Below are 23,458 nucleotides of genomic sequence, written 5' to 3'. Positions count from 1 at the left end.
AAAATTGAAAACCTGTTTTTCTATCCTTTCTCATCGTTAATATACTGTAGAAACAGCAATGATTTAGGAGAAAAATAGAGAAAAGGCGAGATATAAGCCAAGGCCAGAGGAATTAAGTCGATGCCATGACCAGTGTTCGTACGCAATGTTTATGTGTGAGATGCTTGGCCCTTCCACACAAAATATGCATGATTTACAGCACACATCTAGTCCCCATGGTCATTTCCTAAAGCTTAGCCAACTCTGCAACTTATAGAATTTTCACCCAGCAGAAAAATGCTAATACACACTTCACATTGCAATAAGCGAGAAACAATTAATTAAATAAGAAAAAAGGCACATATAAAAAAAATTCTTATACCCTTTAACTTTATTTATGTACTGGGGAAATACTAGAGATTTATCAGGAAAACAGCATGAATCTCTAAATTTTCATCCATAACACGCAGGTAATTAACACACTTCACCTTGTAATAAGCGAGAAACCCAATAGTAAAGGAAAAAAACATGCAAAAACTTCTTATACTCTTTATCTCCATTTAATATACTGAGGAAATACCAGAAATTTATCAAGAAAACAGAGTGAATATGATTTCCAAGCCAGGGCCAGAGGGATAAGCGGGGTCTGGACGCAATGTTTATGTGTGCCGTGTGTGGGTCTCAGCTGGGTGAAGTCGTGCCGTTTTGAAAGGGTGGCAGGCGCCCTACTCGCACACTTCACGCTATTAGGAGACGCCCCACGCCTCCTTCATGTGTCCCGAGCCTCTCTGCCCTTGCTGTGGTCCTGCTAGCTGTTGACAAGATGGAGATAATGTCCTTCCTTGCGGTGGTGGGCCTCATCCACGCCGCCCTCTACTTCACCGACCAGTTCCTCAAGGTGGGCGGCCAGGCAGGGGCTAGGCGGGGTGTCTCCGGGCAGGGGGGGCAGGGCGGTGATGACTGCTAGGAAGGTATAAGGTGTCTATTGAGGTCTTCAGTTAATTTACTAACGCTCCATCGTGTTCAGTCTGTTCTGCTTGTATCACTGCAGGAGAGGGAAGAATTGGAAAGCTGCCATTTTTAATCTAACCTAATCCTATTTTCCGATAGGGTAAAATGGGGTTAGAAATGCTCATAGAAGGGTGATCTAGGCGCCAGACCGAAGGAATGTGTATAGTTACATGTGTATTGGTTGAAACTGCAATAATACCTTTTCTTTTAGGGAACCAGCACTCAGGTGAGCCTTATTTTTTATTTAATTTTATTTTATATTTTGTTGCTCTTGGTTGGCTTCTCTCCTGCATAAAAAAATAATAGATAATAATAATGGGCACTGTCAGAACCCTTATGACCTATAGTATGGTTGGGTTATGCTAGCTAGGTTAGGCAAAAGTTAGGGTTGGGTTATAGTTAAGTTTAGGTTAGTTTGGGTTATCTCATTATCATTCCCCACGTCCCATCGTTGAATGAAAGAGCTGTAAAAGGGGAAGCCAGGAAATGAGAACAGCTGGAGGGACGTCTGTATTAGGACAGTGCGGGCTAATGTATTCTGGGATGTTTTAATGCATACAGACTTGTTATTTCTTGTCTAAACTTTTCAAGATAATGGATATGCATATACAGTTAATTTAGTATCTTATGAATAATTAAATTGTTGTAAAAAGTCAATTTGCTGGAGGGATGATGTCAATACTTCAGTCAGTCAGTGAGTGAAAGCATTGCCCTTTGAGTGTTACCATTGTCATTTGTCCTCAGGTGAAGTTATTATGTCAGATTTTGCAGGATGTATATTCAAACCTGCTTGAGGATTGGCATCTAAGTGGGACTTTTTGTTTAATTGTTTTTGTTGCACTTGGCCAGATTTTCCCTATTATATAAAAACAAAAAAAAAAGAAAGTGTTTTTTGTAAGTCACATTTTTTGGTACTTGATCTTTACTTATTTCATCACAATTCTGAGTGTTTTGATTGGATACTTGATGTGTTTGAACAAAGTCAGATTGGCCAAAGAATCCTGCCACCAGTCAGTAGTACATGCAGGTTGGCAGTGGGAGCTTCTGTTTATTTGATTTGTGAATACCTGTAGCTGTTGAGGCAGGAAGGGATTGTATGTGGCAGCTTGGATGATACAGGTAGTCATTGTAGTCATTGTAGGTGAAGCAAGGGAGTCACAGGTGAGGCTTCCAGTGGTGAGGAGTCATTAAGGACAGTGAATTGGATATTTTCCCCATCTTAAGGCCGAGTCTCTTTACTTGTTGGTGGCATAAGTGCTATCACTATGGCCAGTCTGAGAACCCACTATTGCTACACCTTTTCTCCATCTTCCTATACTTGAGCTGGTCTATGATGGAATTTGATGTTAGCTACTTTCAAACTTTTCCCAACATTTTGAAGCAATAGAAGCCTGCAAAGAGGATCATTGCTCCGAGATGACCAGATTCTCTTCTCGCTGCACAGAGCTGTATGAACATGCCCTACATCTACTTCCTGGAGAATGTGGGTCTTTGGATCAAACCGCTGCAGCTTCACTGGTTCACCACTGCATTCAACCGCACCGTCACCAAGTGGGCACTGTGGAGGCCTCGCTTCTTTCGGCTTTGGTTCAGGTACAAGAATGAGTGTAACATGAGGAAGTGTTTTAGAGCTGGCCATGTGGAGTAGTGACTTGGTGTATTTAGATAGATAATTTATTTTATTTTAGATTACAAAATTCATCATACAAATGGAAAAAGTATAGTGTAGATATTCAGCTGAGGAAAACCTTAGAGTGTAGCTCCTGAAGGGACACTCAGGATGCATGACTCAATACCAGCTAAGCCAAGATTGACTTTTTGACCTTTGAATGTTCTCTTTGCATTATACCTTGCAGGAGGATTAGGAGAGGTAGCCAACCTCTCCTAATTCTCCTGCTCAGTCTCCTCATGCTCTTGTTCCTCTTATTCCTTTTTTCCTCGTCTTCTCTTTCATTTTTTTTCTACATCTTCTTTCATTTTCTTTCCTTTCTGTCTCCTCTCATCATCTGCCCTCTCCCCTTCTCCTTATCCTTCACTTTCTCTCACTCATCATCCTTTCCCAGAACACTTCAAATTAGACTCTCCCTTTCTGCCTCCTTCCTTCCCAGAACAAAGCAGGCTGGGGTCTTTGTGTGGCTGTGTGGGGGTGGACAGTGTCAGGAAATGGGGCTGTTTTTCCTCTTTTGCCAGTTGTGTGTGTGTGTGTAGAGTGTATTGTATAAGTGTTTGTTTATTTATGTGTTTATTTATTTGTTTGTATTTATTTATTTATTTATATATTTTTTTTTTTTGTCTATTTTTAGTGTTAAAGGATTTGGGTTCTTTTGGGCTTATTTTTTATTTTATTTTATTAATTTATATATTTTTTTTAGGGTGTATATGTGTCGTAGGATTAATTGTGTAATGATTTATGTATTTATGTATGTTTTTATGCATTTATGTATGTTTATTTATTCATTTTTTTTTTAGTACATAGTTGTTTTTATTTATTATTAATTTGTTGTTACGTAGTTTACATGTATTTTTTGATGATGTATGTTTCTTTCCTTCTTTCTTTCTTTCTTTTTCGTATCTTTTTTTGTTTTTGCATATGTTCTTTGTTATGTTTCCTTGGTATCATTTAGGATTTATACATTTTGATGGATGACGTACCTAACTTTTCTTATTTATCTATTCATTCACTTGTTTATTTGTGTTTATTTTCATTAGAGTTTTTTTTTTTTTTTTTTTTTTTTTCTATGCAGACTTTCTTGATCATGTTTTGGGGAAGTGAGTGCTCATGTTACATTAAAGAGACACATTTGTTACTTACAGAATATTATTATTTTTTTTTTTATAGCCAACTCTACAAACTATTTCACTTCCTGATATCAATTATTTATTTGTTTATCTATTCCATTTTATTTTTCCTATGTATATTTGAGTTTTTACCATTTATTTATTCTCTCTCTCTCTCTCTCTCTCTCTCTCTCTCTCTCTCTCTCTCTCTCTCTCTCTCTCTCTCTCTCTCTCTCTCTCTCTCTCTCTCTCTCTCTCTCTCTCTCTCTCTCTCTCTCTCTCTCTCTCTCACACACACACACACACACACACACACACACACACACACACACACACACACACACACACACACACACACACACACACCACCACCACCACCACCACCACCACCACTCTTCCTCCCTCCCACCCACAATACACTCCTTCCACCCCCAGTGTTGGTGCTGTTGTCGTCATGTTGCTCCTCCTTCCGTCACTGTTCCTCCTCATCACCGGACTGGCCAACCACATGAGGCCAGTGCAGGAGCAAGCCGTGGCCACCCTGCAGCCCATGGTAGGTCTGGCTGGCTCTGTAATGTCCTCTGCCCTTCCTCTGTTCCATCTACTGTCTGTGTTTATGTATCTGTAATGTGTGTCTTCCCTCTTTTTCTCCTTCTCTTCTTCTTTTCTCCCTCTATCTCTGTTATGTGTGTCTTCCCTCTTTTTCTCCTTCTTTTCTTCTTTTCTCCTATTTTATCTACTGAGTTTCTTTGCCTTGATGTTGGTGTGTTTTTCTTGTGTCCTTGTGACGTGTTCTATATGTTCTTGTATCTGTTGGTAGTGTGTCTATCTTTGTTGTCTCTCTAAGTCTAGTACCTTCTGTTTTTTGTGTTTTTGCTCTGACTGTGTTCACTCTAATATTTATCTCTTTTTTATCTCTCTCTGTCTCTGTTACTCTCTCTCTCTCTCTCTCTCTCTCTCTCTCTCTCTCTCTCTCTCTCTCTCTCTCTCTCTCTCTCTCTCTCTCTCTCTCTCTCTCTCTCTCTCTCTCTCTCTCTCTCTCTCTCTCTCTCTCTCTGGGAAAATAATAATTGGTGTACTAGTGTGTCTCCCTTTATCTTGCTCTTTTTCTGTATTTGTGTGAGTCTCTCTCTTTTTTCAGCATCTCAGACTTGATCTTAAGCATTTACCCGTGTCAACTCTTTTCCTTCTTTTTATCTAGCAGTTTTCACCTTTGTCTCATTAGAGGTACTATTAAGTGTAGGCCTGATGGTTTATTGCAGTTTTCCTTTTTTTTTTTTTTTTATGTCTATATCACTCAGCTTCACCACTTCCCTCCCTCTTTACCTTTGTCTCATTAGAGGTACTATTAAGTGTAGGCCTGATGGTTTATTGCAGTTTTCCTTTTTTTTTTTTATGTCTATATTACTCAGCTTCACCACTTCCCTCCCTCTTTACCTTTGTCTCATTAGAGGGACTGTCACATATAGGGTTGATGGATTTTTGCAGCTTCCCTTATTTTCTTACGTTCTTATCACTTGCCCAGTCACCACCAGGCTCACCACTTCCCTCCGTCTCTCCCTTTGTCTCATTAGAGAGATGATGGTTTCTTGCAGCTTCCTTTGTTTTTCTTATGTCTTTATCACTTGCCCAGTCACTATCAGCCTCATCTCTTCCTTTCCCTCCATCTGCAGGTCCCAGGCATCAACATCCCCATGAAGGAGCTGCCTTACTACTTTGCCACACTGCTGATGGCGTCTGTCATCCACGAGGCCGGTCATGCCTTTGCTGCCGTCCAGTGAGTTGTTTTTTCTATGTAAGAAGAAAAATCAGGCCATGGGCAGCAAAAGTAACTAAATAAAACCCCCCACTTAGATGCCAGTCCTCGAGGAGATATGAGAGAGTTGGCCAAAGTAATGGGATAAATGTCTTGAAACTTCACTTGTAAATGAGTTCAGGTCTCAGCCCTCAGCCCACACGAGGACCTGTTTCAACTCTCCAACTCTCCTCCATTGTCCTTAGCATTAGGCAGACCTTGTTCTCTCCTTTCAAGATTTAGTTTTGGATAGTCTTTTTGTAATCTCTTTTGGTATTGGTACTCCCTTTAGACCTTTATTTGTTATTGTTCTTACTTTTTTTTTATTGTATTGTATTGTATGTTGCTCTTATCCAGTGTCTCTAATGTAAAAGAGAGATACAAAAGTCTTTCCCATACTTCTCTTTTCCATCTTAACACTCTTTGCAGTTTCCTGTTCCCACATTTCCAATCCACAGACTACTCCACTCCAGGTCTTCACTCTCCCATCACTCCAGATACATTCTTCCAGTCCTCCCCCAGACCACACTCCCTCAAGCCAGACCATCACACACACACACACACACACACACACACACACACACACACACACACACACACACACACACACACACACACACACACACACACACACACACACACACACACACAGATAAATTTATTAACCACAGTGTATAGGAATATCAATCTTGATATCTAAAAACAATTATAACCCAGTAAAAAAAAAACATCACCAAAAATATTCTGTAATCCAAAGAGAAGAAAAGAACAACAAGTAAATGGTGAGTTGATGTGAGTGGCAGGAAACACACTGAGGGAGGCACAATACTCTGCAGGGAAGACGTCCATGTCAACGGGTTTGGGTTCCTGCTGATGTTCATCCTGCCGGGAGCCTATGTGGACGTGCCCACCGAGGAGATCCGAGCGCTGACCCCCTTCAGGCAACTCAAGGTGGGATGATAATAAATTTTTTCTCTCTCTCTGTCTCTGTCAGTCTCACTCTCTGTCGGTCTCACTCTCTGTCTGTCTCACTTACTGTCTGTCTCACTCACTCATTCTCTCTCTCTCTCTCTCTCTCTCTCTCTCTCTCTCTCTCTCTCTCTCTCTCTCTCTCTCTCTCTCTCTCTCTCTCTCTCTCTCTCTCTCTCTCTCTCTCTCTCTCTCTCTCTCTCTCTCTCTCTCTCTCTATCGTTTCTGGCTGTCTTCTCATATATCACTTATACTTGATACATTCCTTAACTTCCACTTATTAGAAAAAATGAAGATATTCCTAAATTAGAAGTTTTGAGCCTTCCTCCCTCTTCCCTTATCATTGTGTCTGATGGTCCACAGATGGTGTAGCTACGCAGATGTTAGTTTTGCATGTTATAGTCACTGTGAGCCTTGCCAGTGATGGTAGTGGCAGCACACAGTAGCAGGTTACAAGCAGGAGGCAGTACAACACTCCTGTGCCACCACTGTACTAGGGCATGGACAGCATACACCAGTGCTTCTGTAGAAAAGAAAGCACTCCCATGAAGGCATCCCCACAGAGGTGTACAGTGTATCACCCCTTGGAGTTGTGTATTGTGTGGCATCTTTCCCTGGCATTTAGAAAAGCAAAGCTGACCACTCATCAAATAGGAAAGAGACATTACTGAAACACTTCTCTTCTGAAAGAAAAAGGAAAACTTAGTATTTGATAGGAGAAGCAAAATTTTTATAATATATTTTTCTTTTTTATTTATTTATTTATTTTTTTTTTTATTTTAATCATTCCCCATCTGGAATAAAAACTTTTCTTGTGTCCTTATCATGGGACACTAGAAGGCATTCTTGAGAGCACACACCTGTCTGTGGCATTATGTGAAATGTGATAATAATTGTCCTTAGAATTATATTGCAGAAATCTTAGGAACCTTGAAATAAATAACAAATTAGATAAATGAATACGCAAAATTAACTAATAGGAAGATGACGTCAACCTGGATGTGCATACTTACCAGTGAACTCAAAGACCTTGACTTAAGGGAATGCCACACCTGCACAGCTGAAGGCAAGAAGCAGCTGGGGAACTGGCCACTGTGGGGAGACATATCACTCACACTGAGGAGACAAGCAGTGAAGCCTGGTGTGGTGTGCCAGCCATGCATTGTGGTGTGTGGGATGCACTGCTGTTGCTTGTGCTTTGAATTTTATTCTTTTATTGCTTAAATTTTTTTTATGTTAGTTGGGAAAGCTGACCAAGGGCAACATAAAATGGAAAAATGTTCCCTTGCAGGACTAAGAGAGTTAGCCACAAAGAAAGATAAATGTCTTGAAATCTCCCTCTTAAATGAAGTTCAGTCATAGTAATTTTGAAATACAGAAGCAGATAGGCTCGTGGATGCAGTTATGTAGCATGCACAGGGACATGACAGCCCTGGGCACTCCTCAAACCATCAGAATGTAGTGACACCAGTCAAAAGTCTCACACCTCAGCAGACCCTGTGAAGCAACCTGAGTGTATACTGACTCCTTCCCTCCCTGGCCAGATCCTGTGTGCCGGCGTGTGGCACAACATCGTGCTGGTGGCACTGGCACTGGGCCTGGGCCTCTCCACACCCTACCTCATGTACCCGCTCTATGACAGTGGCAGGGGCCTCAGCGTCATCTCCATAACAAAGGTGTGTGTGTGTGTGTGTGTGTGTGTGTGTGTGTGTGTGTGTGTGTGTGTGTGTGTGTGTGTGTTTCACTTGCCTGCTGGTCACCCAGCCAGTCTTCCCCATTATGGAGCGAGCTCAGAGCTCATAGACCTATCTTCGGGTTTGTACTGAGACCACACCACACTCCACACACCGGGAAAGCGAGGCCAGAACCCCTCGAGTTACATCCTGTACCTATTTACTGCTAGGTGAACAGGAGCCACACATTAAGAAGCTTGCCCATTTGCCTCGCCGCTTTCCGGGACTCGAACCCGGACCCTCTCGGTTGTGAGCCGAGCATGCTAACCACTACACTACGCGGTGTGTGTGTGTGTGTGTGTGTGTGTGCACGCACGTGTGTGTGCATTTTTATTTGTTTCAGATTGACCATTGATACTCTGGCATCATTTAATCCATTTTTTTCAGCTGGCAAACTAAGAAAAAGTAACAATTTATCCAGAGGTTGGCCAGACTTGCTTCCTGTGCCCTGTTCCATCATACTGGTGTGTGATTTGCATTTGATAGAGTAGCAGTGTGACTGTATTTAAAGGCATTCCTTTAGCACACCAAATCAAGGGGTAAACTGTGACTCTAGGACTGGGGTTCTCAATCTTTTTCTCATTAAGAACCCCCTGAGTTACAAGACCAGTTACCTGAACCCCCAGTAGTCTGACATCAATCAATGTTGATTTAGTGACTGACACTAGCTCAACCATCTATTCTAAGTATCCCTGGAAATCTTGTAAACCCAAGGGAGTTTGCAAACACCAGACTGAGAACCCCTGCTCAAGGAGAACAGCTGATTCAGAACGACTCTAGAACCAGGGATGCTGAACTTTTCTTATTCAACTTTCTTTAAGTACAGATTTTCATGTAGTATTTGTGTACCTAAGCATTACTAAATTCTACACCTGCCACCTTGGATTTGTTTATACCTATGAAGGTGTACTAGCTTATTATTATTGTTATTCTTATTATTATTCTTATTATTATTATTATTGTTATTATTATTTATTTTATTGTTGTTATTATTATTATTATTATTATTATTATTATTATTATTATTATTATTATTATTATTATTATTATTATTATTATTATTATTATTATCATCATTACTATTATTATTGAGGGATTATAGGCATGGAACCATCATTGCTTCCTCTCTACGACTATTACTAAACTCCCTTGAAGACTTCTAGCAGTGTAAAAGTGGATGGATAGACTGTTATGACCCTTATTTAGCACACCTGATGACTCCCAACTGTATGTAGACAGATAAATAGACTTATCACTTTTATTTAACTCCCCCAAACAATTATCAACTGTGTATATATATAGAAAGATAGGTAGAAAGATAGATTTTTATTACTTTTTTTTAACTCCCTTTTTTGCCCCAGGACTCCCCAGCGCGTGGCATAACAGGACTGGAAGTGGGAGACATCATTACGTCCGTCAACAAGCAGCCGGTGGTGAGCGTGGCGGAGTGGCGGCAGGCCCTCGTTGCCAGCTCCACGCAGGACCAGACGGGCTTCTGTGTCCCTGAGGCCGTGGTGCATAACCATGATGAGACGGTGCAGCATGGTGAGCGTTAGTGCCTCGGTTGCTGTTGTGTCTTCATGTGCTGTGCTTGTGTTATCTTGTGTTCGTAGTTTTTTTTTATTATTATTTATTTATTGATTGATTGATTTGATTTGATTTTGTTTATTTTTATTATTATTATTATTATTATTATTATTATTATTATTATTATTTATTGATTTTTTGTATGTAAGAGGGAATATCTGGCCAAAGGTAACAAAAATTATAAAACAAAGTGCTCACATAGTTGCTGGTCCCCATGTAGGTCTGAGAGAGTTAGCCAAAGGAAAGGGTTAAATGTCTTCAAACTTCCCTCTTAAAGGAATTCAGGTCATAGGAAGATGGAAATAGAGAAGCAGGCAGGGAGTTAGAGTTTGGTTTTTAAGTGAGTGAATCTTTGTTAACTTGTTGCGTGCTTGATGAACAGTGTGGTATATTTGAGTATCTTGATTATTTTGCAAAGGGGAAGTAACACCTCAGGCACTACACTCGTAGACCTTGAGCTGCTTCATTGTTTCTCTTGTTAGTAGTTAGAGTTTCAGAATGTTACATGTGTACTCTTGGCTCACTACCTCATATGAATCTGTATGTGTCTGCTACTCTTGTGCAACTGACAACTGTGGACTTATGGACTAAAATATTTATCGTCTTATTTATAGTAGATGTATTTCTTTTATCTCTTTATATCTGAGTTTTCATGGATATTTTAAGCTTCATCTATTTATATTCCCTCTCTATACCTTCTACTATAAATTGTGATGCTAAAAGGGTCTCCTCTCAGCCAGACTTTAAGGTCCAGTGTATATACCAGATGTATTTCGCTTATTTCTGAATCTGATTCTTTTCATGAATATTTTAAGCTTCATCTATTTGTACTCCCTCTTTATACTTACTCCTATAAACTGTGATACTAAAAGGGCCTCTCAGCCAGACTTTAAGCACCAGTGTGTATAGCAGATATACTTCACTGATCTCTTTAAATCTTTTCATGGATATTCTAAGCTGTATCTATTTGTATTCCCTCTCTATACCTACTCCTATAAACTGTGGTGCTAAAGGGTCTCCTCTCACCCAGACTTTGAGCACCAGTGTAATGTTTCCGTGGACACTCCACTGACAAACTGATCTGTGGGTGGGACAAATCTTGAGGCATGAGAGATAGCTGGCAATTGGAACCCTGGCCAGATCAGAGGATGTTTTGACTATAATGATAACGGCCCATGCTAATTTTTGAGCTCTTTTATATTCCCTGTCATTAATGTAAGAGGGATGCTGGCCAAGGAGCAAAAAACAGCGAAAAAACAGAAATTAAGTGCCTTGAAACCTTGGTCTTGAAATAACTTATATCATAGGAAGAAGGAAATAGAGAAGAATTTATGTATTACAGGTACTGGCCAAGGAGAGAGAGAGAGAGAGAGAGAGAGAGAGAGAGAGAGAGAGAGAGAAGGAAAAAAATGTCTTGAAATCTCCGTCTTGAATTATTTAAGTCATAGGAAGAAGGAAATAGAAAGAAAGTATAGAAACAGGCAGAGAGTTCCAGAGTTGTTCATATAGCCATGTGCATCTATTCCTTACAGTGTCATTTATGTAATACAGGTGCTGCCTTAGGAGATAAAAAAAATAAAAATAAAATAAATAGATAAGAATAAATAGAAAAAGAAAATAGAGCAAAAGAAAAAAGGAAGAAAGTGTCTTGAAATAGCTGAAGTCATAGGAAGAAGGAAATAGAGAACCAGGCAGAGAGTTCCAGTGTTGCTAGTTCAACCATTTACATCTCTTCCTTACAATATCCAATTGAGTGTTCCTGTACTCTCCACTCAGCTTACGAGGGTGTGGATGGGTCCGTGCAGTGTTGCGAGGGAAACAGCGATGCCCACCTGTGCTTTGAGCTGCTGGAGGACCGGGAGGCAGATGTGGGTGTGGCTGCCATGCACCCCTTCTCCTGCCTCCCTGCACGCATTGCCATCGCCAGGAGGTGAGATGGGGGTAGACTGCACAGGACAGCCAGAGTTGATCCATTCTTGTTGTGCAGCGAGTGATGGGGAGGTGAGGGAGGGTTTGTGGTGCACACTCTTCATGGTTTTTTGTTAATTTTTCTGCTTGTTTTGAGAGTAATGTAACGTTGTGAGTGTGCTTCTTGGTCGTCTTACTTGTCATGGCTTGCTGGGTGAGGATGTCATGAGTGTTATACTGGTGTCTGGTGCGTGTGCACACACACACACACACACACACACACACACACACACACACACACACACACACACACACACACACACACACACACACACACACACACACACACACACACACACACACACACACACACACACACACACACACACACACACACACACACACACACACACACAGCTAGGTGAACAGGGGCCACACATTAAGAGGCTTGCCCATTTGCCTCGCCCGGTAAGTGGCAAGGCAAATGGGCAAGCCTCTTAATGTATGGCCTCTTAATGTGGGGTTGTGGTCTCGCTTTCCCGGTGTATGTTGTGTGTTGATGTGGTCTCAGTCCTAGCCGAAGATCGGTCTATGAGCTCTGAGCTCGCTCCGTAATGGGGAAGACTGGCTGGGTGACCAGCAGGCGACTGAGGTGAATTACACACACACCGCGTAGTGTAGTGGTTAGCACGCTTGACTCACAATCGAGAGGGCTGGGTTTGAGTCCTGGAAGCGGCGAGGCAAATGGGCAAGCCTCTTAATGTGTGGCCCCTGTTCACCTAGCAGTAAATAGGTATGGGACGTAACTCGAGGGGTTGTGGCCTCACTTTCCCGGTGTGTGCAGTGTGTTGTGGTCTCAGTCCTACCCAAAGATTGGTCTATGAGCTCTGAGCTCGTTCCGTAATGGGGAAGACTGGCTGGGCGACCAGCAGGCGACTGAGGTGAATTACACACACACACACACACACACACACACACACACACACACACACACACACACACACACACACACACACACACACACACACACACACACACACACACACACACACACACACACACACACACACACACACACACACACACACACTATGAGTCCCGCTCGAGCCCTGTACAATACAACTAGGTAAGTGCAACTAGGTAAATACACATATACACATACACACACATATGTATACATAAGCTGTGAGAATAGAAGGGTGGTTCCCATGTGTGGCAGTACAGTCTTGCAGTGGTCCAAAAGTCATACAAGAGAGAATAACATGGACTGAGCTTGAGGCAGGGCATGGAAAGCAGGGAAGTAGACCATACACTTCTGCTTCTTGGTGAGTTGTGGGCACATGACAAAGGCAAACTAGTGTTAACAAAGAAACAACCATTGAACATGCTGATAGTGAATGATGGAGGCAGTCATGGCTGAATGGTGAGTTGATGTAGCACTTGTCTCCACATGATGGCTGTCAGGTAGGCTGTCTGGCTCCAAAACATCATGTATGCACAAACTGTGTATCTTCAGCATTGAGTATATCATGATATGACCACCACAGCAGGACAGAGTATCAGTGTATATTAATTTGTTGCACCAAGCAAACTGTAGTAGAATGTATTCTAGTGCAGCCGGTGTGTTCTCATTGCAGTGACAATGTGTGTGTCACCTCCACCACCTGCCCCGCCGACACACACTGCCTGGCACCCTCCCTCAAGAATGTCACTCGCCTGGTGCAGATCAGCCGTGGGGTGAGGGATGGTGGGGTGGGAGCAGAGCAGGAGGATGTGTTGTACCTGGGGCCACCAGCCTACCTCTACCACACTGTCACCCTCACCAGCTATGTGTCCAAGTACCCCTTCCTGTCCCCGGCCTGGCCCAGCAGTCTGGAGGTCTGCTGTGACTACATGGTGAAGTTCTCCGGGGCCCTGGCGGTGCTCAACATGGTGCCAGTGCTGTACCTGGATGGCTACTGGATCTTTGGGGCCATCATTGACTTCTTCCTGGCACCTCGCTGTGACCACATCACCAGGAAGATTGTCCATGCGGTGCTCACGCTGGTGGGGAGCATGCTGCTCTTTGCCAACATTGCTCTGGGTGTGTGGAGCATTTTGTGAGGACACAGGGTGTTGTGGTGTGTGGCTGTTGGTGGTGCGTGTGTGGTGTGTCAGGGCTTGGTGGTGTCCTGTGCGCTGGGTGATCTGGCTGCTGGCTTTTAGACTGAGTGGTAGATATAGAAGTGGAAAGACCTGCCAAAGTATTAAAAGCATGGGGATTATTACATTTTAGTGGTGATCTCCACAGTAACTTATACATATGTTATTGCATACCTTGTATTTCTCATTCCTTAGTGCTCAGAAGGCTTGATATGAAGGCTGTAAATGTTTGAGAATGGAGGGCCAGAGTGTCACTGTTAAGAGTATTACAAGCAAAGGCAGGTGTGACCTGGTAGCCGCAGTCAGCAGGCCAGCAGCACACAGGCCACCACCGCCGCCACGCATGGGTGCAAGGTGCCGTCCACTGTCGCAGTGCAGTGTGCTACTCTTGTCCGCTTTAATCCTCTAGTCTGGGTGTGGTGGCCAGCAGTGCTGCCTTGTCAGTGGCAGGGATGTTAGGGGTGACTGTGGTGGTGCAGGGTAACACTGACCACTGGCCTGTGCTGGAAGCTTTGTGAAGACTGAGTGAGTCATGCATAGGAAGCACTCTATGCATACTACTCTCATGAATGGTTTGCTTACATGTGTGTATATATCTCTTATGCTGGAATGCTCTTAATGCTGATTATTATGTGATTAACTGTTACAAGTTACATATGAGGAGTGGATGGTGTATGTGTGTGTGAAGGGGCAAGCTGTAGTGCCTCCTGAATTATTGATGCAAGTGTTGCCACAATAGGCAAATAATATCTAGTTGTCTCTGTCATTCATTGACACATCCTTAGCTGGGTGGTGCTGGAGTGCTGCAGAGGGTAAGGCTTCAAGCAGAAAATGTGGCAACCTGGTGGATGCAGTGTGGGGACACAAGACAGTGGGTGACTGACATCCATACGTCTAGAACTGAAGACAGAAGGAAAGAATCCCATGTAGAATAACAAATTTACATCTGTAGTAAAATTCAACTTATTTGATGTAACTTTGAGGCAGCAGACTAAGCTTGTATCAGATAGATGTCTTCACACTATGGTGAGAGTGGTTGAGGTGACATCATGATCTGGGGCAGTTCTCCAGGTCTTAGACTCCTCAGTGCAAGACAGTGCACACCTTTGGAAATGCTAAGTGAGCGTGTCAGTGACTGCACAGCTGTATGACAAGATAGGTAGTTAGTTATTAGCAATACTTGCACATTTATGCATTTCTTCATACAAAAGTTGTTATATCATTATGTACCAATGACAAGTTTTTGAAGATTTTATAATGTTAAAAATTACTAGATAGTTTTCAGAGCCTGTAGTAGCCATATGAGCCATCCATCAATACCCTGACTCAGCATGTTGCAGTATTCCCTCACAGCCTGTGATGGCACTCCCAAGGTGCCTGTGTGTGTGTGTGTGTGTGTGTGTGTGTGTGTGTGTAAATGATACCTTTGTTTTTCCGAGCATTTATTTTTGTAATTGATGATACCATATGGAGTGATGGGACCTGTGACCCCTTCCTCTGTATTTGTAATGTTCCCTAGAGGTAAGGTGTAATATCTTGCCTCTGCCAATACCCCTGTAATGGGAATGTCTGCCCGGTGTATAGACAGTCACTACCATATCTGCAACAAGGCTGTAATGTTATGCCTGGCCACACCGGCCTTCCTGCATTTTGTGGCCAAGGCTCAGGCCTCTTCCCCTCCACTCCCTGCCCCTCTCTCAAGATTTCCACACTTATCATATTGTAGTACTATGCACATTTTGGTCTGTAGAAGCTGCTCATCTTGTTACATTTCCTGGTCACTTTGTTAGATACAATGATATATATATTTTATGATCAACTATTAGTTCAGACTACTCTGTACAAGAGAATGAAGCTTCCTTACAAGAGGAATGAAACAACACACTGTGTGTGTGCATGTTTGTAAATATAAATGGCTAAATGCACAATTCTGAGTACACATCTAGTGCTAGATAGAGGAGATAGAAAAGGGAAGCAACAAACAGCCATAGTGAATCCAGTGAGTGAAATGCACAACTCTTAGTTGTAAGTACTACTAGCATAAGTGTACAAGAGGTGTGTGTGTGTGTGTGTGTGTGTGTGTGTGTGTGTGTGTGTGTGTGTGTGTGTGTGAGGCACTGTTACTGAGGTGAGTGGTGTGGTAGTGGTGTGTGAGGATCACTTGTGATTTATGGTAGGCATCTATCTCTACATTTTATATTAAAGGTTCCGCATTGACGAAAGTCTTATTGCCACACGTGCAGGATCCTGACAGTGAACAGACAAGCAGTGAACCTCAAACAACAAGGAGTACAAACTTGTGTAGGCATGATAGTAACACTGCTGTACTGCCTTATGCTGCTGTAACGCTGTTATTTTGTACTGTATGGCTGCTCTATAGTTTGTTTTATTATGGTGCCAATGTACCTTTATTTGACCTTGGAATCTGATCATGTGAGTATTGCCTGGCTGCTGATCTTGCATCCATTTATAAGTACTTGTGTTAATAAAGGGTCGTCATTATACTGCCCCGTACATAAATCATATTGGTTTAAAGGATCCCTGAAATAGCACAATATTTTATTCCGGCCTACTCTTTACAAGAAAACTAATTAATTTGTAATAAATGAACATAGATAAGTAATACATCCATATCAGTACGAATATGTTCCAACACAAGCAATAAGTGTACAGGAGAAAGAGAGAGAGAGAGAGGTAGCTATTATAAGATTTGACGGCTCGTGGCGTAATCGTGTGTAAAGGAATAAGATTAAATATATAATAGATTATAGAGGTACAGATGAAGTTAATTACAAATTTAAGTGATAAGATGCCATAAACCCTTTTAAGTCAGTCTCTCTCTCTCTCTCTCTCTCTCTCTCTCTCTCTCTCTCTCTCTCTCTCTCTTTTTATATTGTATACTATTTATCAACTTATCTATCTATTTTTCTAATGTATTTCTGTATCAGTCTAGCTAACTGTCTATTCATTTATCATTATTTTCCTTGTCCCTCACCAAAACGCCTTGCAATCCGGATCAGTACGGATTACTAATACCCAGCACCATTAAAACTCGACACTAGCTTAAATTAATAAATAAATGCAACACACGTACAAACATATAAATAAAAATTAATTACCCTTCCTAACACCCTCAATAAGAGCTAATGATAGTAAGTAATAGCGTGGCGGTGGCGGCGGCTAGGCTGTGGAGTATGTTATTTTGCGGTAGCTTATGACGCCGCTGCTGTAATGGAATATTTGGCGGGGTGATCACGGCCATTGTCTGGGAACCCTCTGGTGATTATATTTGGTGCCTCTATGAATATAAACGAGAGCAAGTGACAAAATTGTGGACTGGTGGTGGTGGTAGTCGCGGTGGTGGTGGAGGAGGAGGAGGAGGGAGGTTGTTGGTGGTGATGGAGTCTTGTCTCGTCTCTCTCTCTCTCTCTCTCTCTCTCTCTCTCTCATTTGTTCATGGCTTCCAGTTATTTTTCTCTCCCCTTTTCTCTCTCTCTCTCTCTCTCTCTCTCTCTCTCTCTCTACAGAACAGCAGCACTAAAGAAATAACAAAAATATACACGGATTATTTCTGCATATTGAGTTTAAATATGTGTTGAACAGAATTATCCTACTACTACTACTACTACTACTATACAGAAACACATTATCGAGTTTTTTTTTTATTATTTTTCTTTTATCTATCTTTTTTTTCCCACTTCCGCCGTCGTTCGTTCCTTTCGCTTCGCCTTACCTCGCCGGGCCGGACCTGGAGCCACTAATTAGATATCCGGCACAGGTGAATACTCAATACGGATATCAGGAGGAGGAGGAGGAGGAGATGGGAAAGAAAGGAAAATGGATATATGATAAATGAAATACCAAATAAAAAATAAATATAGATTATTAACGAAATCATACACTAGATTGAAATATTCGTGATAAAAAATAGATGTAGTACATACAGTTTTATACACTTTACTACCTTGAATTATACAGAGTTTTTTATTTATCTGTTTTCCACTTGTAAATATGCCTTGAATCAAATGGGAGTCTATAATAAGAATAGTTTTTGTTATGTGAGCACCAGTAATGAGCTAAAAACGCTAATTACTCACCATCATTGTTTTAACACAGAAAGGAAGAGGAAAGAAAAGGAAATGAAAGGAAAAAATACCTACTAATTATTTCTGTTCATTATTCTTTACCTAAGCGACAAATCATGCCTTCTATAATAATCTACAAGTGAAAAAATCAATTCTTAAGGAGTAGTTTACAAGCAAAGGACTGGTTCTTGTTCAGTAGTTTAACAAGCGAAAGATTTGGTAATATTGTCTTTCGGTAGTTCAACAAGCGAACAATTATGATTTTCCTTCAGTAATCTATAAGCAAAACATTTCTAACTATTTTCCATAAGTTTACAAGCAAGGGGCTAATCTTGTTCAACAGTTTAATAAGATACAATCAACTCTTGATATCAGGAGTGTAGTCTAACAGGCGAATATTTTGACAATTCCTATGATCCATATTTATTCAGTAATTAAGAAGAGAACAATAATTATAAGTTTCATTCAACAATTCAAAATAAATAAATAAATAAATATATAATTTCCAAACGAGGAATTCCATCACTTATGAGCGCAACTTTAACCTAACCTAACATTTCCTTCCACCAAGTACCGAAGTGGAGGCCCGAATAAGCTTATGGATGCCGAAATAAACAACTCTAGTACACTTTATTTACTTTATTGATATAATGATACAGTGAGTGACTTGCAAGAGTTTACAGAGGTCCTAACGCGCTAGTTGTGAAGGTGCTGGGAGCGGGCGAGAGAGAAGGAAAGAAAAAAAAAGGAAGGAAACAAGGATGGAAGGAAGGAGAAAAAAATAGAGAGGGAAGGAGGGTGATGAAAACAAGGAGGAAGGAAGGAGGGAAGGAGGGTGAGGAGAAATTAAGGCAGGTAACAACGGAAGGAAGGAAAGAAGGAAGGGAGGGAGGGAGAGACGGAGGGTGAGAAGAAAAGAAGGAAGGAAGGGAGAGAGGGAAGGTGAGGAGAGAAGGAAGAGGCAAGTAAAAACGGGAAGATGGAAGAAATGAATGAATGGAAAGGAATGGATGAAGGAAAAGGAAGGAAGGAAGGAAAGAATGAACAGTAGTAGGCCATTTTGAGATAGAACTCGTGAATCACAATAAAGGAACTGATGTACACACACACACACACACACACACACACACACGTATATTTCTTTATATAATTCATTCAGTCTTCAACACTACAACAATTTACATACAATTAACATTATATACAGCTTCCCCCACCTGATATGATTATTATTATTATTTATTTATTTACTAACACTTTTATTTCCTTTAACAATATTTGCCTCTTTTATAATTTCAATTCTTATATTTTCTTTTCCAACAAGTAACCTTTAATAATCATATACGATGGATATTCTCCGGCTCGTATATTTATTTTATTTTATTTCACATATAATATTCTCAACCGTGTATATACATACGTGGGCAGTCATTATATAATATTATGAAACAAATACTAACACATTTCTTGGTTATTTCCACTCTATTAGATTTCCTGATTCATTTACCTCACTACGTACACATTATCAGTTTCCTCCCTATGCATCTCTTTTTATCCTCCCTCAGTGACCACAGATGACGCAGAGCAGAGAGTATTACTTACCACTGAGCAATGCGAGAATAATAATGGGAGGGTTATATATACACATCATCTTTTCATACATAGTGAGTCATCTAAACAGTGAGACAAATCCACAGTGACAAAAACCATATAGAAAACTCCCTCACTAACATAAGAATAAAAGCAGAAATCTGAATCAGCGACGCGAATTTAGCAAGAGAAGGGGAGACAGGAAGGCCGCAATCTGTCCGTCAGTCTTGGGGGCGAAGCGATGCGTTGTAGGTCTGACCGCGGCGCACGTGGCGGGAAGAGGAGTGGCGGGCTGACTTTCTTCCGTGTTTAGTCTGATTTCCCTTGTGTAGTGCTTGCTGGGAGTATCCTGCAGGCGCGCCAAGTACGACCAAGTGTTCAAGGTAAGTGTATCTGTCTCAATGATGCTTTATTTACTCCTGTTTATCTTGCATGGCCGTGTTTTCAGCTGTTTTCAGTGTTTGGCGGGGCTTTATAGGGGTTGAAACGGCGGTACATTGCTAGAAATCATGGATCCAAAGCTTTATATTTGTGTCCGATATTGTAAAGCGCTATATTTATGCAAAAAAAAAAAAAAATCAAAGATGGCTGTATTCTGTGCTGATAGGATAAAGGTGTGACAGCTTCTTGGCAGGTTACACTGACTAATATTATCGAAGGTGTATGGGATGATGATGCTAACTAAGGTAACTAATATAAAGTTGTCATTACCGCCTACTCGCCACTTTGATGCTTCCAGTTAGTAAGCTGCTGAATTATTACAAGGAAAAGGTACGGAAATAATGACAACAATCTCTTCATATTGCTTTGGAGCCATAATTCTTAACAAAATGTACCGAGGGGTGTTTATTGGTGGTTATTACTCGTGCACACGTACTTTAGGCCCATATTCTGACACACTTCTGCCCCCATAACTCCACTACTTTCAAAAGGCTTTAATTGAAGTGATGTATATATATATATATATATATATATATATATATATATATATATATATATATATATATTTTTTTTTTTTTTAACGTGTTTTTGGTATTCTAATGACATCAACAAGACTGACATTATTTACACGAGATATACTCTTTGAGAACCCGGCTAACCATCTCTGTAGCCTTGGAAATTTGTCGGGGTGAGGGAGCGAAGCGTTTCTGAATACTGGCCTTATACACACACGGTCGATATTCTTAAGTGGAGAAGCAGGCAGACTGACGGATCTTCGTACATATCCTTCCTCATCATACGCCGGCCATTCCTCCTTGCGTCTTCTTATTTGACTTTAAGTAGTCTCGTATTCTGAGACACTTCGCCCTTTCACCGCGACCGTTTATCAAAGGCCACAGGGATGATTAATCAAATTCTCACGCGCATTTCTCCAGTGAATAATGTAGAAATATTGTTAACTTGTCACTAGAACAGTAGACACTTCCTTAAAATAACCCGTGGGAACTCAACTACCTAGAGCCTTTGGAAAGTAGGGGAGATGAGGCGCGGAAGTGTTTCAGAGTACGGGACTAGAACACCGTACACAAGTTTGACGTTCCTGTTGTGTCCGTTTATTTTATTTTCTGGACCACTAATAACACAATTTTCCGAGTGTTCAGTTTGTGGAGAGGAGCATTGAAAAGTTTGCCTGACGCCGCGTTATTGGTAGGGAAGGATGGTGAGGAAGGGAGGGAGGGAACTGACTGACTGACTCACTCACTCGCACTGAAGCACAGAAACAAACGCAGTCAAAGCCGTGTTTACTCACAAATTCCAGTCAACAAGCACATTAATCACTATGTAAGTTGCAACACCATCTTTTCACCTTGACACCATATACACCACTACTTCCTTCACCCGTAGCACCATTCACCACACAAACCACATCAATAATACCCTCAATCCAGCATCTAAAACCATACCAATGACTGAAGAAGTGTCAAAGAAAACGGAGAAAGCCGGGAGGAGGAACATTTCAGGGTAACACCAACAAATTTATCTGTATTGACTAATTGATGGCTTGATGGATTGACTGGACCAGGGCATCCCAGCAACGGGGTCATAAGGCGTCGTGGAGGATCTAGACACGAGACTTGCTGACTTCCTGACTTGCTGAGGCGCTACGGGAGATAAGTGCTGCGTTTCATTTGCTGTCGTGATTAGAGAGAGAGAGAGAGAGAGAGAGAGAGAGAGAGAGAGAGAGAGAGAGAGAGAGTTAGTTAAGGTGGTGAAGGTGGTAGTGGGTGGTAAGGAGGAGGGGCACGACCAGCAGTAAGGAGAGGTGGAAGAAGGAGGCTGCACGGCTGAGGGCGGCAGAGCTGTACGTGCATTCCAGACTTCCCGGCACGTAAACCTTGCATCGTGTCTGTACGGGAGAGAGAGAGAGAGAGAGAGAGAGAGAGAGAGAGAGAGAGAGAGAGAGGTAGAGAGTTCCATGTTAGAGATATTATTGGCTAGATGCCAGAAATCTCGAGAGGAGTTAGAATTGGAAAGACTTTGACATTTTCTATTGATGAAAGAGTTTTAGTAAGTTGGAGAATAGATTTGGCATGATTACGGGCAGAAATATATAGGGCATGAGTTTCAGCAGTTGGATGGCTACGGAACCGTTTGTGAGCCGCCTCTCTATCATTGACAGCACGAGAACAAGCAGAGTTAAACCAAGGCTTTTTAGCTTTAGGGTTAGAGAAAGTATGAGGAATGTATAGCTCCATGCCAGAGATAATCACCTCTGTTATGCGCTCGGCACAAAGAGAAGGATCTCTGACATGAAAACAATAATCATCCCAAGGAAATCAGAATAGTACTGCCTTAGTTCCTCCCACTTAGCAGAGTTAAAATGCCAGAAGCACCTCCGCTTAGGCGGGTCCTGAGGCTGCACTGGAGTGATAGAACTGGTAACGGAAATTAGATTGTGGTCGGAGGAGCCCAACGGATGTTATTAGTATTTTTTTCTATTTCTCTTGCTGTTTCTATTTTTCCTCCTCCTCCTCCTCCTCCTCCTTTCTATTTTCTTCCCTTTCTTTTTCTTTCCACTACTACTACTACTACTACTACTACTACTACTACTACTACTACTACTACTACTACTACTACTACTACTATCATCTCTCGTCCTCCTCCTCCTCCTCCTCTTCCTCCTCGTCTTATTCCCGGACTCCCATATTTCAATCCTATCCTTCCATCCCTCGCGCTATAAATCTCCATACAGTCTATCTACGCAGTCTTATTTTCTATACCTATACTTCATTACTTAAGTCTCCGTTTTCTTTCGCCTTTTTTTAATATTCACTTTGTTACATGATAAGAAAAATAACTTGCTTACTCATTATTTATTTATTTGTTTAATTTACTTATTTATTTTCTGCGCCTCTTTTTCTTGTACTGGTGTAAAATTTCATTGTTGTATATTTAGTTTTCATTTTAATTATCAATAACTTTTTTTTTTAGGGTCGTATTTCACTGTTCTGCAATTATTTATTTACGTATTTATTTAATTTTAACCCCTTCAATACTGGAAAAAAAATATCTTGAGATTTGTGTACGATTAGACGATTTTTTAATTTTTTTGACATTAGGAAGGGTCTATGGAGATCAGAAAATTAATGGCCACAGTCTTCACAATTTTAATCCCTACACAAATTTCTGAAGCTGTATGAAATCACCAAATAGTAAGCAAAGCGAATATGGAAACGTGTCATGGCACTGAAGGAGTTGAATATTTCTATACTAAGAAGGAGAAAATGAGAAACGTGCAATATTTCACTGTCCTGCAATGATTTATTTATTTATTTATTAATTTTAATCACCAACAAGTAATTTAGACTCATATTTTTTTGTAGTAAACTCTCTCTTAAATATTTCTGTTGCAAAAAGAATAAGGAAAAGAAAAACAAGGGCAA

The 23,458-nt window shown here is 41.2% G+C and overlaps 3 protein-coding genes across 4 annotated transcripts in view; 2 read left to right on the top strand and 1 right to left on the bottom strand.

Moving 5' to 3' along the window:
- The first annotated feature begins 607 nt into the window (after positions 1–607).
- LOC123505017 (membrane-bound transcription factor site-2 protease-like) lies at positions 608–16,423 on the top strand. 2 transcript variants are annotated; one of them, XM_045256026.1, is made up of 9 exons: positions 608–877; positions 2,435–2,583; positions 4,204–4,321; positions 5,442–5,545; positions 6,400–6,514; positions 8,077–8,208; positions 9,627–9,816; positions 11,629–11,782; positions 13,398–16,423. In XM_045256026.1, exons 1-9 carry the CDS (start codon positions 803–805, stop codon positions 13,861–13,863), a joined length of 1,503 nt encoding a protein of 500 aa, XP_045111961.1. In that variant the 5' UTR covers positions 608–802; the 3' UTR covers positions 13,864–16,423. The 2 variants fall into 2 exon arrangements, with proteins under 2 accessions (XP_045111961.1, XP_045111962.1); XM_045256027.1 differs by having other exon boundaries at positions 611–877; positions 9,627–9,810.
- Positions 16,424–19,728: 3,305 nt separating this feature from the next.
- LOC123505203 overlaps positions 19,729–23,458 on the top strand; it is a 260,003-nt gene continuing 256,273 nt past the window's right edge. Inside the window, exon 1 of the mRNA XM_045256373.1 lies at positions 19,729–19,957. The gene's annotated coding sequence lies outside the window, so the exon portion shown is untranslated. The remainder of the gene's footprint in view (positions 19,958–23,458) is intronic.
- LOC123505205 overlaps positions 20,596–23,458 on the bottom strand; it is a 16,102-nt gene continuing 13,239 nt past the window's right edge. Inside the window, exon 5 of the mRNA XM_045256377.1 lies at positions 20,596–21,921. Coding sequence (XP_045112312.1) covers positions 21,772–21,921 — 150 coding nt within the window. The 3' untranslated portion in view covers positions 20,596–21,771. The remainder of the gene's footprint in view (positions 21,922–23,458) is intronic.

Source organism: Portunus trituberculatus, chromosome 17 (genome assembly GCF_017591435.1).
Source record: "Portunus trituberculatus isolate SZX2019 chromosome 17, ASM1759143v1, whole genome shotgun sequence".
NCBI lineage: Eukaryota > Metazoa > Arthropoda > Malacostraca > Decapoda > Portunidae > Portunus > Portunus trituberculatus.
This window is presented reverse-complemented; position numbering and strand designations above follow the sequence as displayed.

Bases quoted from the DNA above. Each gene is read 5' to 3' on its own strand.
- LOC123505017 (XM_045256026.1), top strand. From the start codon at position 803: ATGGAGATAATGTCCTTCCTTGCGGTGGTGGGCCTCATCCACGCCGCC. The intron at 878-2,434 runs GTGGGCGGCCAG...CTCGCTGCACAG, and splicing joins TCACCGACCAGTTCCTCAAG to AGCTGTATGAACATGCCCTA. The intron at 6,515-8,076 runs GTGGGATGATAA...CTCCCTGGCCAG, and splicing joins CCCCCTTCAGGCAACTCAAG to ATCCTGTGTGCCGGCGTGTG.